This window comes from Ips typographus, linkage group LG2 (assembly GCF_016097725.1).
Source record: "Ips typographus isolate SLU linkage group LG2, UJ_Ityp_2.0, whole genome shotgun sequence".
In the NCBI taxonomy this organism is placed as follows: domain Eukaryota; kingdom Metazoa; phylum Arthropoda; class Insecta; order Coleoptera; family Curculionidae; genus Ips; species Ips typographus.
In genome coordinates, this window is record NC_138423.1 from 24,023,721 (window position 1) to 24,038,153 (window position 14,433).

A 14,433-nucleotide genomic window follows, 5' to 3' on the forward strand; every position below is an offset into this window, starting at 1 on the left:
CAAGCAGCGAAACGGCACGTTTTTCACTTTCAAAAGCAATGTAGAACGAATACTTTTATCTTCTAAAAATATCACTCTGCGTGTAGAGTTTAGATTCTGATTGAAAGCGGAAGTCAATAAAATGTTTGGAAATTGATTTAGTGTGTTGGATTAGTAAAAAAGGTTTTACATATGACTTTACTTTTCATATTCTAATATCACAAATAAGCGGATGCTTATCAGCCATTAAAACACATACATATAACCAATAGAAGGTAAACCACGCTTTGTCTTCATTCTTCAATTCTTTGAACTTCTAACGCCTTTTCTTTTCTTCCCTTCTATTCCCATTGTGCTGCCCTCTTCTGGACTTTTGCCCTCTGATCTACTCTCTCCATGCATTAATTTTACTTGTATATTTTTTAAAAACATCTTTGCAAACCAAATCTTTTATTTTAGTAACTTTTTCATTCAAGTTTATAAAAATTGATTCTCTGAGAAAAAAATCTTCTACCTAACACATGCAGAAAGAATTTTTTTCGCCGATTAACTGCAGTTTCGTGCAGGAAATACCATTTTCCATTTTTGACTCTGGTTGCATAAATTTACATATTAAATTGGCATTTTTCAGGTATATGACATTTACCAAAACCAAGCGGAAAAAAAGCCAAAACTTATTGGAGAATGGTCGCCTTGGAGCCCTTGGAGCACGTGTTCCCGCACCTGCGGAGGAGGTATTACTCAACAAGTTCGTCACTGCATTAATAGACCGGCAGATTCTAGGTGAGTTTCAGTTAACGCACAAGAATTCATTCATAATCTGATATGTAGAACAGCAACAGTTTGATTTATGCGACAGATTAATAGGCTTGCCTGTAAACAGGTGCTTTGCATATTTATGGGGCCTTAATAATCATTTGTCAGGTGCGAATAATAACCGGGACGATGTAGTGCACATAAAAAATACAGGAAGGGTAATAAAGAAATATGAATGAGAGGTCAGTGATTAGTAATAGTTGGTTTAAAGTGAGTTATTTAGCAAAAGTAAGCTTAAAAATTGAAAGATATAAACAATTTTCTGAATCGACAGTTTAGTTTCGAACGGAACTGAGCACCAGAACACCTGGAGCAGAGAATCCATTCAAACATTGGGAAAAAATACCATAATATGGTATACGAACGGATCAAAAACTCCCGAGGGGACTGGAACCACTGGCACGAAATACTCCGAACCCATTTGCCAGTTTCCTAGCATTTTTCAGGCGGAAATTTACGCCATAGAAAGGTGTATTCAGTTTAACCTCGACAGGAAATACCGAAACAAGGAAAATGCGATCCTTTCCGAGAGCCAAGCGCCCATCAAAGCGTTGAGCTCATCTAACATCAAGTCGATGATGGTTCTGGAGTGCCTAGGAAAGCTCAATGACCTAGGAAGGAGCAACAAGGTAACCGTCCTCTGGGTTCCGGGGCACGTCGGAGTAGAGGGTAACGAACAACAACAGAAACTGATTAACCTCAGCAAAATTAGTGTCAAGGCATTAACGGGGTTTCTAATGGGTTATTGTCGACTCAGAGAACACCTAACGAAGCTAGGCCTAGAAGAGGACAGTACCTGCAGGTTTTGCGGAGAAGAACCAGAAACACCCCACCACAACTTGCTGGAGTGTTATGCTGTACGCCACAGAAGATTAAAAACACTGGGATTACCCCAGCTGGCTGTGGAACAAATACCTCGAACAGATCCATTCAAGATCTTGAAATTCCTAAAGGAACTAAATCTTGAGGGGCTGCTATGAACAAGGAAACCTTGAGATAGCAGAAGAAGATGGGGTACAACAATACCCTGCTAGAAAGAAATAGTAGAAAACTTAATATTACAATATACCATCACGGGGGTCATAGATATTGACTGATTTGATGATTTAATGTTTTATTACTTCAGTAACTCCAAATCTAGTTTAGAAAAAATAACCCAGCCTTGCTATAAAAGAAAAACTGTCGAATATCGATGAGAGCAAAGTAATCAGCTGATCATCGGCCTTTGAAGTTTGGTAAATCGCATTATATTTAACGGGCAGTTGAAAGAGCTTTTAAAAAGTTTCTGAAACAGATGGTCTCCGTTTTTCTAAACTTAATTTACCAAGGACGTCTCGAATTTTCTTTATGAACCGGTCTTGTAAGCTGATTTATGGCTCTCAGAAGAACAATACTGAAACGGTCCTAATGAAAACAACTATACGTTTCTCGAGCTGACGATCAATCACAGTTAATTAAACAAACATCAGCACCCCCCGAAATTATCCGTGGCTGTTCTAGCCATATTATTATTTTGTTTGGTGTTTTGTTACCACAGCGGGAATTCCACCTCGGGGGATATCTTCTTCTATTCGAAGGATGTAAAAGAGATGCTGGTAACTTTACTTACTGCCACCGTCACTCACCAGGAGATCAAGTGTCTTAAAAATCATCTTTTTCAATCATTATGTTCTCAAATACTGAATAATTCAAATTTGACCCAGATTGTCACATTTTATCAGCTATATACGATGACAGTTTCAACAAAATGACTTAAGCTTATAGAGTGTCTTAGAAGCGTCCAGATTGCTATTTTGCAAGTATTTTGACTTGTTATAGCAAGTTAGATCTGCAAATAAGTTTAGAGATAAATAAAAACAAAAAATCAAATTTTCCAAAAAAGTACTCAGTAAATCGAAATTTGTAACAGCATTTGGTTCAGTGAGAGTCGAATTTGGATTACCCTGTACACAACTATAGGACTAACAGCAATTAATGAACTCTTCTTTGTTGTCGTGAGTCGGTGTAGATTTAGTACCAACGAGCACACAGTACCCGTGTCACGTAACTCATAAAACTAAAAAGTACCAAACAAAAATGGGTTGCGCGTGCTCGATTTAGGAAGCAGAGGCGCCAGGCACGCACTAAAAAGAATTCCTTATCGCAATTTGTCGCAACTTTGACGTGTTTAAAATGTTGATCACTGTCTTCTGGTTGTTTTTTTGGAGGAACCAATAAATTTTGTTAAATTACCGGTCCGACGATATTAAATTTTAATTTTTCTGATGGGGTACCCACTCGAAACGGGGATTTTCGACAAGATAAATGCGTGGCCAGTTTTTTTCGGTGCAGTTTTGAAGCACCCAGCTGGTACTTTATTACATTTTTTGTTTGTTTTATTACCACTTCTTGGTTTGAAAATAGTGTAACACGGTTCTTTCACCATTTTGTCACTGCCCGAGTAACTATCAAACCCAAACCCTGACCTAAAATCTAAATAAGCGCACATTAAAGCGGAAACGACAGCCTCTCACGCCCAACTAGCAGTTGGTTGCACCGGAACAATGGGCACTAAATCAGGACTGTCGAAACAGCCTTTATCCCATTTAATTCGCACTATGTCATCTTTAAAAATGCCTCCTAATAGGCGCCCGATCGATTCTAGATCAGTACTTTAGATCTGGTTGTAGACAGGTGAGCAAAAGTAGAAAGGCTGGGATAGAGAGTGTATTATTTGCTTAAATCTATGGCCTTATATCGTCTACTTTGGCCTAACAAATGCGTATACGTACCCATAGAAGATAAAACTATAAATCACGACGGTACAATGTTATTACACCGCGTTTACGTGTAATTATCAGGTAGAATGCCGTTTGGGTCGAGGCGACGTCTAAATCAGATTGGTGGGCAGAAATTGCAACTCGGATGGTTTACGAGTCGCACTTAGTAGAGACAGATAACTATCGACAACCAAGAAACAAAATAATTAATTATTACCGTAAATTGTGAGAACAATCAGATTATATACAAAAAGTTTGTTTTATCAATATATGAAAGGTTAAAGTTCTAGTGATGAATTTGACAGTTTTACAGAGTTAGGTCCGGTTGTACAATCACACATTTCAAAGACTAGTTCAGTTGAACTGCGACAAGGTTGAACCAATGTTGTACAACTGGGCTTAGTGGATTGTATATCAACTCTAAAATGTTTTGAGAACGTCTCATTGAACTAGAAGCAAGAGAAGTCTGAGTTCCATCAAGGCATAAATGGTTCTTACAAAGAACGATACAGGTTTTGGAGCAGCCAAAAAATTTTTTAGAGGCTATAACAAAAGAATTGTAGTATTGAGTTAAACATCAGGTTTCCTTTCAGAACACTGTAGGCCTAGAAAGATTGTAGATTCTGTGGAGATGATGAGGAGGAACCTCTCGAACAACTGCTTTGTTAAAGTGACGCACTTAGAACCAATTTGTTTCAAAGCAACCTTATCAATGATGGTGATAGATTTCTTCTAGTCAGTTGATGGTGTTTATTAAGGCTTTGAAAGTGGTACTATAGCTATAGTCGTATCCCATACAGATCACATGAATAACCCCTGGAATTGAAGTTGACAAAGCGTTCTGGAATGGCCATAACCTGTTTTTACCTAACTCTTTCTATGAAAAGTTAAAAATTATCTGCTACTTTTGTGTCACCAGAGTGGTGACTGAAGCTGTGGCCCTGACGTAATTTGCTTTGAAAGCTGTCAAATTACATCATTGTGATGTTATATTCGATCTGCTCGCTCCATCCAGCGTGAAAACGAATGCTGTATGTGACATCTTAAAACCTAAAAGAACTAAGAAAACATTCACCATTCACTTTATACCCAGTTCCAAAAGAGCACACCTAATTCGAGACAAGAACACACTTGACAACAGCTTAACAACAAAGAAAAGTAAAAGGTAGTTAGTATATGGCATTTGACAATTAAATTAATTATGTTTTGCGTAAAATACTAGCTCATTCCTCTAATAATGCAACTTTTTCTTCTAGTGTCGTTGAAAACTTTTTACCGCTCAATTGGATTCACATCTGGTCTTCTAGCAGGCCATTCTAAAATTGCTGCTAAAATAACACTGAGAGATAGTCTTTTTAACAAAAAGTTTCTAATAAGAAATGCTATAGCTGTTAATTTTTAAACAGTTCATTTACAAGAACTCTTTGCATTTGAGACTGTTTTATACTTTCCTGAGTTTATAAAAAAATTTATTAGTATAATAATTTCTATATTATTATTAGATATGGTAACTATCCGTATTTATCAAAAAACGTCAGAAAACAGAATTTTGAAGTTCCATCTTTATTCTTACATAACTTATTTAATAGACACTTTCACTATATGCACTAAACTGGGTAGTCAAAAGTAGTTTTCAGGTTTTATAAATGGATATATTGAGCCACCCTATAACTATAAAAATAACCAAGTTCTAGATGGTTAAAGTGATATTTGACATTTTTACTGACCAACAAAAAAGTTGAAGACAGGTACCATTTTGACTCTAAATATCTCAGAAACTCTACACTTTTTATAAAGCAAATAGTAGATACCCTGAATACAATCGAAAGCCCTTAAAATATACAGGGTGATCCATTTAAAATTATGGAGATTTGTAACTGTGAAGACAGCTTTGACTGACTCCTACGTAAACATGAAATTAATTTTGTGTCTAATTTTGAATGTTATTTTGGAGATTATAATGTATGTGAGCGCATTATATTTGATTTACTTGATATATGGTTATACATGTATACCAGATTATTTTATAATTATTATTCCAGGTTTGTAAAGCGACAGAGACGTAGAAAAGACTGGAAACCCGGTAATGAATGCGTCGGCCTGTACAAACGAATCCATCTCTGTAATACACAGGTAAAAGCATTATAAAAACCATCCTAAACATCCATATCGTAATTCACTCGTATTTATTTGTATTTCTTCTCCCACACACTTTGCATATTTAATTCAAAGGAATGTCTACATTGCACTGTCCTTTAGATTAAATTCAGTGATATACACCCGATTTACGAAGACATCAAACTGTTTAATGCTCCTAAACTGGAACTAATTACGGTTGAAAACCTCATAATCCAATCCTCGTACGGTTTTACGACCCAGAAAAAAAAAGGATAGGTTGGAAGAGATTGGTTAATTGAATCAGACATTCGGAACACTATAACAAACGTTTCTCGTATTTAAATCGATTAATCTCGACGATTCATTAACTATAACGTTTACCTCACCGCAGGATTGCCCCGAGCGAAGAGATTTTCGCTACGAACAATGTGCGGCATTTAATCGACGGCCCTTTAAAGGTACCAAATACTACGAATGGGAACCGTTTTATCAAGGTATTTAATATCTGAAAAACTGACAAACCGATTGTAATTAACTTGCCAATTTTTGTTGTGCAGCTAATGCGGAGTGCGTGCTTAATTGCCGGCCCAAAGGGCATCAATTCTATGCCACCCTCAATAAGACTGTGATCGATGGGACACCCTGTTACCGTCCGGTTACATCGACGGGAAAAGCGGCCCCTAAGGGCACGAAGGGCGTGTGCATCGACGGATATTGCAAGGTAAGTGTTTATTTGCTTTCAAGCTAAACTTAATCATTTTTATTCAATGGTGACCCTCATTGTTACCGTAGAAGTAATTAAATGACTCAGTGTGTTGGATTTTTGAGAGGTTGGTAGACGAGTTGGCGAAGGCGCACGCCTGTTTTTAATTCCTGATGAGTAATTCTTTAAAGAGTCTTAAATTAATTAAATCTAATTTTTCTAGTGGCGAAATAATCCCTCTCAACCCCAAAATGTATGCCACTGTAATGTAGCTCTATCATTTTTGGTAAAATAAGAGCAGACGTTCTATCTTGCATGATTGCTTGTATTTCTAAAGCGATGAATTTGTTGGACAATGTTGTCATGAAGTTTTAATGTTCACCCTGTATTCATTGTGACTTTGAATTAATTATTTACGACTTCACTAGAAAATTATAATTTAATTAATGGTGGAGAGTTTCTTTCCACCCTCTACAATCTATTTAAACTAAACTGCTCGTCAAAAAGAATGGGACAGTAAAATTTTTGGTCTTTTTTGGGCGGCTGTATCTTCAAATTGCTTCACTCGATTTTAATAATCTTTTGAGGATTAAGAAGTATTTTCTTTCTTTTTCTGATGACCTAAATGATATTTTTGAAAGTTGCCCCAGATCCGAGTATACAGGGTGTGACTGAGGTGTAGTCAAAAAATCATGTCAATATCTTTACACGTTTTCGCCAGTTTGGCGATTAAGGACAGTTTACAAAATTTATTGCAAAATTTTTAAAATATGGTTTATTTTAATTCCCTTGTTTCAAATTCAACAATTTCTTTAGATTGGGTTACACGTAAAACTACCTAATTTAAGTAAAAAACTTAAACAGGGTGACCCAAAAAAACTTGTCATGAAAAACAAAATCATATTTATAAAATTTATTGGTAAATTTCAAAAATGGGTTTATTTTTACGTCTGTTTATTCAAATTCAACAATTTTAGTAGATTTTTTTCAGGGCAGATAGCATATAACAGTTTTTTAATAAATTTTGTGGAACTATGGTCTACTTTTTTATTAAACTGGGTAGTTTTAAGTGTAATTTTGCTTATCCCGTATTTCTTCAGCAAAAAAGCTAAAGAAAGTGTTGAATTTGAAAGAAATGTAAAAATAAACGCATTTTTGAAATTTATCAATAAATTTTAGTCAAATTTAACAAACAAAATTAACTTTGGATAACGAGTCGCTACTGTTAAATTAAAATGCATGTCATTGCAACTTAAATGATGCAAATAGGGGTAATCTAATGAAATTAACTGCCATCCGTCATAATAGCTCGAATTGAAATAAATTCATTCCTTTAGTAAATTATCACTATCTGACATTTGTTAATTTCTTGCAAAGACCTCCAATTCGCTTGTTAGTTGCACTTTGAATAAATCAATAATATATTATGCAGTTTTGCTGGTATTTACCTGACAACTTCTTTGTTTATATAATTATGATAAATTATTGTTTAAATATGTTGAACAATAAAGAAAAACCACGTATTACCTGGCAGTAGGTCGGCAGGCGCCAGCACTTTTGCTTTAATAGAAACCATGTTTTAATAACTAAATACATGTCAGTGGTGCCCATTAGGAAAAAATTGGGTTGTAGTGATAATTTCGAACAAACGCGTTTGTGGGCGGTATAAGGCCAAGATCATCGAAACGCCAATCTCGTTACGGGAGTATTTTCGTATGCAAATGCTCCCCTTAAATGAATGCTGAGTGTTGTTTTCCTGCGTAAGAATTCGTACACGTTACAATGGGCGGTTCACACCTCCTTCAATGTCCCCTTTGTACTTGTTCGAATAATTTACTATCTAATAATAACTCGAACTGTAAATTCGATTAGAACGAAAGCGATTGCATAACCTTTCCACTCTGTAATTTGCCTTTTCCATTTAGTGGTTAGTCCAAAGTGATTTGTTCTTGTGTTCAAAACAGTCAGTTTTACCATCTCGTTTGGCAACTGCTTTGAATTGTCAATTTTTATCCACTATTTTAGTTTTATAGCACTATAAAAATGCTCATACCACACCAGTAATGTAAATAACTATTATTTACCTAACAAATGCATAAAGTGGTACTTTTCCGCAAAAAAATTGCAAAGCGTAGTTTGGGCATGCAGTTAAAGGGCGGGAAAGACGTTTTCCAAAAAACAGATACACTTTCATTTTACGTTGAGCAACGTTCTGACCGTTGTTTCAACGTTTCTCGTTTATTTTTATTTGATTTTACGTTGATAAGAAAACCGGTACCATATAACGTCAAAACAACGTTACAAAACAACCTTATTTTAAATAACTTGTTTCTCAAAAACTAAAATTCAACAGTTACTTACATGTCAAATTCTACGTGACTGCAACGTTTCTTAAAGTTGACTCAACGTTACACATTTATCGTTTTTATAACACGTTTATATTACTCTGAAATTCAACGTCAATTTGTACATTTGTTACTCTTAAACGAGAATATAATAACGTTTTATAACATTTGCAAATCAACGTTGCTGTTGCAAATTAATTCAAGAAGCATTTTTACGATATTTTAACTTTTCCCAATCTATAACGTTAGGTTACGTTTCAGTACAACGTTTCTTTGATGTAGTTGTTTTTATAGGGTAATAACGTTAAATAAGCATTAATAAATATTTCTTGCAAACGTTGAATTACGTTTGCAAACCAACGTTGTTGTTGCAAGTTAATTCAAGCGACATTTTTTCAACGTTTATTGGGTTTCCACATGTGCTAGGTGCAACATTTTTGCCTACGAGTATCAATTTTCATTAAATTCAATGGCAAACAACAACTATGCGTAAAGAGGGTCATTACGTAACGGAAAACTTTGCGTAATTAGCTATTTACACTGAGGTCGTAGGTAAAAATAATTAATCCTGCAGTTCCTGAGTCAGAAAAGTAAAATGGGTTTCTGGTGGTTTTTGACGTCTTGGTTCTTCCGTTCCTCATTTTATTATCATTGGTCAAAACATTTTTTGTGTCACTCTTGAAATTTCATGTAAATCTACTCTCCATTTCAGAACCTTCTAAATTGACTTCCTTTTTTCGGCTTTTTACAGTCAGAAAAACATTGCAACATTTTTAAGATTGGTTTATTTTTTCAACTTTTTCTGTTGTTGCTGCTGGTGGTTGTCCAGATGCATTAAAATTGTAAAATGTATAGCTAACATGACTTCATTTGAATTGTGTTTATTGGCATGTAACCGTAAACAACGGTAGGGGATTTCCAAACCATCTACTAAATTTAGAAAAACCAAAAAAAGGTAAATTATCATTGGGACGCTAGTGAAATATAGCATTTCCCAGTGCATAAATACATGGGCGTGGAAAGTAAACATTTCCGCATCTAGGCCTGGGGCTGAACGAGCGTGTTCTGGTGCAATGCAAACAACCGTCTTGGCGGCGCAATACAACTTTATACTCGCGTAATTTACGTTTGACAAGTTCAATTGCGAATCCATTATCCCTATTACGCTATCCTAGTTCGATATTAATTTACTGCCGACAATAGAAGAGAGATGCAATTAGTTTAACGCGTATGAACGGTTAATGGATCGTAATGTGCCTCTTTCCAATGTTAAACCGCTCTTTCGCCAATTAACGTCTGCGTAACCATACGAGTGTTTGCCATCATAACGTATTTGATCAGTTAAAGGAAATAATTGCAAATAGAGTGAATTTTGTACAATTTCACTTCACGTGTCAAGAATATAATGGAGCTTGTCCGTTATCTTTACGAATCCTAATTCAATCCAATAAGAAGGTTTATAATTGAGTTGTATAAGGTCGTTTCGAAATCGCCCAGGCTAATTGCATTAAGCTACTGCATCCGAGGCAAAAAGTGAAAAAAAGCGCATCTGGTATAATCATCGGTTGATGTGCCATTAATAAACCGACGAGCGCGGTGCCAAGCACACTTGAAATGCCGCCGACAACCGCACTTAAGTCCTGTATCATTTGCAGACGTTTTCTTTCTCACCAATCCACATCATCATGGGATTATTATTAGGAAAAGTACAAAGTTGCGGATGATCAAAGAAGTCCTTCCATACTAAAGCAAACCTCGTAATAGTCGATTTTTTGATCATCGATCAGACTTAGCGTTAGCTCTGGCAAGTTAATATCTCGAAAACTATATCATATTATAATCAGCCAAACATGTCATAAGTGCAAATTGACTAATTTTCTTCACACAAATAACTTTTCGAAATCTCGTTAGATAAACCGCCTACAAGCTGATTTGTATGTGAAGTGAAATCAGCCAAAGTAGCAAAAGCAATTTAAAATTGAATACCAACTATATGACTGTTTGTTGTACACATACAATATTTGCTTTTGTGATTTTTATTTGGTACAAAAAGTTTAAAGACTAATCAGCCTCATGAGTCACACACTGAAGATATTCCTTAAGATTATCCACTACAGAATATCAATAAAGTGCGATAGAAACATCGGATCCACACAATTTGTTTCAAAACTGCAACGATCAGAGAAAGGACATAATGCTGTGTTTCATCGATTATGAAAAGGCGTTAGACAGAGTCCAACATCATAAACTGGTCCAAATCCTAAATAGATTGGACATAGACCAAAAAGACATCCCTATACTGGAACCAAATAGCTGAAGTCAGAGTTGGTAAGGATCTCACAGAAGCAAGACCAATTTGTAGAGGGGTCAGACAAGGGTGTGTTCTCTCTCGCCACTTTTTTTCAATTTATATTCTAAAGCCATCTTTCAATATGCCCTAGAAGAACGCAACGTGGGTGTTAAGGTGAATGGTGTATGCGACAACAATATTCGTTATGCGGACGACACAGTTCTAATTGCAGATAACATGGAGGATTTGCGGGATATGCTTGGGACTGTCGGGGAATGCAGTAGGAACACGAACCTCAATATCAACACCAAGAAGACTAAATTCATAATAATTACTCGAAAGCCACAAGAATTTCACAACTCAAGCCTAACATATGAGAATCATCCAATAGAGCGAGTAAATAAATTTAAATATCTAGGATGGTGGCTATGGGAAAACTGGGAATCAGATGCTGGGATTGAAAATTCCGCAGGGCGTTCATGAAATTCAAAAAAGTGTCACCAATACTGATTTCGATCTTGGTTTGAGAATTATATTTGCCAAATTCTATGTCTGGACAGTGTTGCTTTATGGCATGGAGGGATGGACACTAAGGTGAGAACTATGAACAAGCTGGAAGTATTCGAGATGTGGGTCTATAGGCGTGTACTGAGGATTCCATGGACTACAAGAAGAACCAACGATGACGATGAGGTCTTGAGAATAATCAATAAATACCGCGAACTGTTAGACACCATTAAACGTCGAAAAACAGCATACCTGGGCCATGTAATACGCAATGAGAGGTACCAATTCCTGCAATTGATAATTGAGGGAAAGAGTGGAATTGGCAGGAAAAAGATGTCATGGCTCCGCAATGTTAGGCAGTGGACAGGACTGAGGACAATGCAAGAACTAATGCATACCATACGTAATAAGGAAGAGTGGACAAATGTGATCGCAAACATCCATTAATGGACACGCAACAGAAGAAAAAGAAGACTCACTTAAACAGTACAAAACCTTTTTCTATGAGGTGAATAACTTCATATCCAAAGTCTTCTAGGGAATGACAAACGAGAAAACGCAGCAATTTTACTTAATTCCAGTTACCCTGAAATCAACTAATATTCAATTCTACGCACAAAACATTAAAGTTTAACGTCGTATATTTACAAAATCCGTGAACCCCAAGAACATAGAAACAGTAATAAATTTCCAAAGCTCGTTCAAGAACGCACTGCGGTGTATAACTAATAAATAAAATAAAATGTTAAAGTTGTTAAAGTCAGAAATTATACCTGCTATTATTTCTAGCTACAATTATTCTTGACATATGCCCTTCGGCTTTCTAAGCTTTATCATTTAAAAGTGCTTTTTTTCCAAGTTTTTGCTTTAAAATTGTATTGACTCAGATTTAAAAACAACATTTGATAAAGATATTTTATAGTCTTTAACTTAATTAAACTTTACAGTCAAATCTAAGTCTAGTTCCATAACAAAAAGTCTACTTTTCTCACCTTTATGGTTAATAATAACGTAATAAAAAAATATAATCTAAATTGGATTTCGATTGTCACGATATTTTTTATGTGGTTGAATGGGGCTTTTTAATGACTTTTATAATTTCATTTTCTAATACAGAAGATTTGCATACATTATACATTTTTTGACCTGTAAAAATTCCTCTTGTGTACTATGGCGGATTGCACCGAGGTAATTAAGGGCACCCTAAGGTTCACCTAGGCTAAGTTGTGATTTAACTGTGACAGATCATGAGCAAAATGTCATAGTCAAATTAAAACCTAGTCTATTGTGCCCTTGAATATGTCGGTGTAATCGGCCCTTAAAACTGGTCAAAATCAAATTTTCATCTCGACTAAAAGAAAGTGAATTCCTATGTGAGAAAATATAAATGTATCAAAATTTGTGTTTAATTTAACTAACGTTAAATTTTCTTTTTCTTTTACCATCTTTTTTGAGACGTACAGCAAAAATAACAGAGACAAATAATTGCTGTATCTGAGACACCCTGTATAAAATATTTACCGGAGGAAGCAAATTTCAACAGTTCCAATTATTGGCAATCAAATTGACAACATTCCAACAATCAACCGCTAACGACTTTACTATCCAGCTGGATTATTTATAGCAAAAATGCGCAACGTTCAGCCTTCGATTTTTTTGGATTTCTTGGCAAAATAGATTGCTGCAACATACACACCTCCCAGAATAATTGACGTTCAATAAGTGTTCGTATAATTTTTTTGGAAATCATTCAATGATTACCTGATTCAACGAAATAAGTTGCTTTTTAAAAACTGCACAAATCATTCATTAGAAAAATTTGTGTAAGATAAAACAAACCTTGTACCAGTTTTCAACATACTTCAATACTAATTGTCATTTAGTGTATTTTTGCTTTGTAAAGTACAGTTGCATAACTGATGATTTTAAAAATTACTTTGTTAATAAAATCATGTTTAACAAACACACGTTAGTTTGACCCAATTTTATGCACTTGACGATAATCTATGCAATATTAGACAATCTGGAGTTAATCCAGAAAAGTTTTCCGATCGGAATTTCAGTGTCAAGTTTTACGATCCACTGAATTGAGTTTGGTTTTGGCATTTAATTTGGGAAAGTTCCTCGGCAAAAACATACGCAAATACTGATTTTTGACGTGGTTTCATACCAACCATCGATAAATATTATTACAAAAATTATCAACACTTCCTGAGAAAATTAATCGATATTCTATTGATTTACGTAATGCTGTTGCGTTTTGATATATGACCGTTTGGGCGATGAGCTGTTTAACACAACAAATACATAATGATTTGATTTGTGCTGCTGCTCAGGTACCTAAACGCATAACTTATCCATTACAAGTCAAATTCGAAAGATTTACTGCGATCGGTTTCGGTTTAAATTTCTAATCAGCCCGCACAACAACAAACATCCTTCTTCATTTAAATTTTAAACACCGTTTGTATAATTTGAAGTGTTAATTATGGGATCGACGCCTCGAGATGAAAAGAACGTTTTAATATTCGCACCTGCGATTTGTCCAGTGTCGGAGAATTTTATAAAAATGTTGAGTTGATTATTCAAAAATTATTTTTTTAAATTGTCAGCAGCCTCCATATTCTTCTGTCAACGACTCAAAAATTGCCATATGCCTTTACGTGTGTCCTAAACATTTCAAGATTTTTATAATTGACCAGCGGCCTCTAATTGCCACTAAAAACATCCCAAAAAATAGCCACAAAGTTCTACATAGTCCTAAACTAAAAGTTATTTTTCTGAATTAAATTTTTTTGAAAAATATGTCAGAGTTTCTACAAGAGATTTTCCAAAATCTGCCTCTTCTTCTTCTCGGCCAGTATTTATTCACTCCTGGATGTAGGCCTCTTCGAAATCCCTCCACGTCTTTCTATT

At 35.3% G+C, this 14,433-nt stretch overlaps 1 protein-coding gene across 1 annotated transcript in view; it reads left to right on the top strand.

The window, feature by feature from the left end:
- LOC145724146 (thrombospondin type-1 domain-containing protein 4-like) overlaps positions 1–14,433 on the top strand; it is an 84,389-nt gene that overhangs the window by 38,672 nt on the left and 31,284 nt on the right. Inside the window, exons 3-6 of the mRNA XM_081972263.1 lie at positions 611–762; positions 5,597–5,687; positions 6,064–6,166; positions 6,230–6,393. Coding sequence (XP_081828389.1) covers positions 611–762; positions 5,597–5,687; positions 6,064–6,166; positions 6,230–6,393 — 510 coding nt within the window. The remainder of the gene's footprint in view (positions 1–610; positions 763–5,596; positions 5,688–6,063; positions 6,167–6,229; positions 6,394–14,433) is intronic.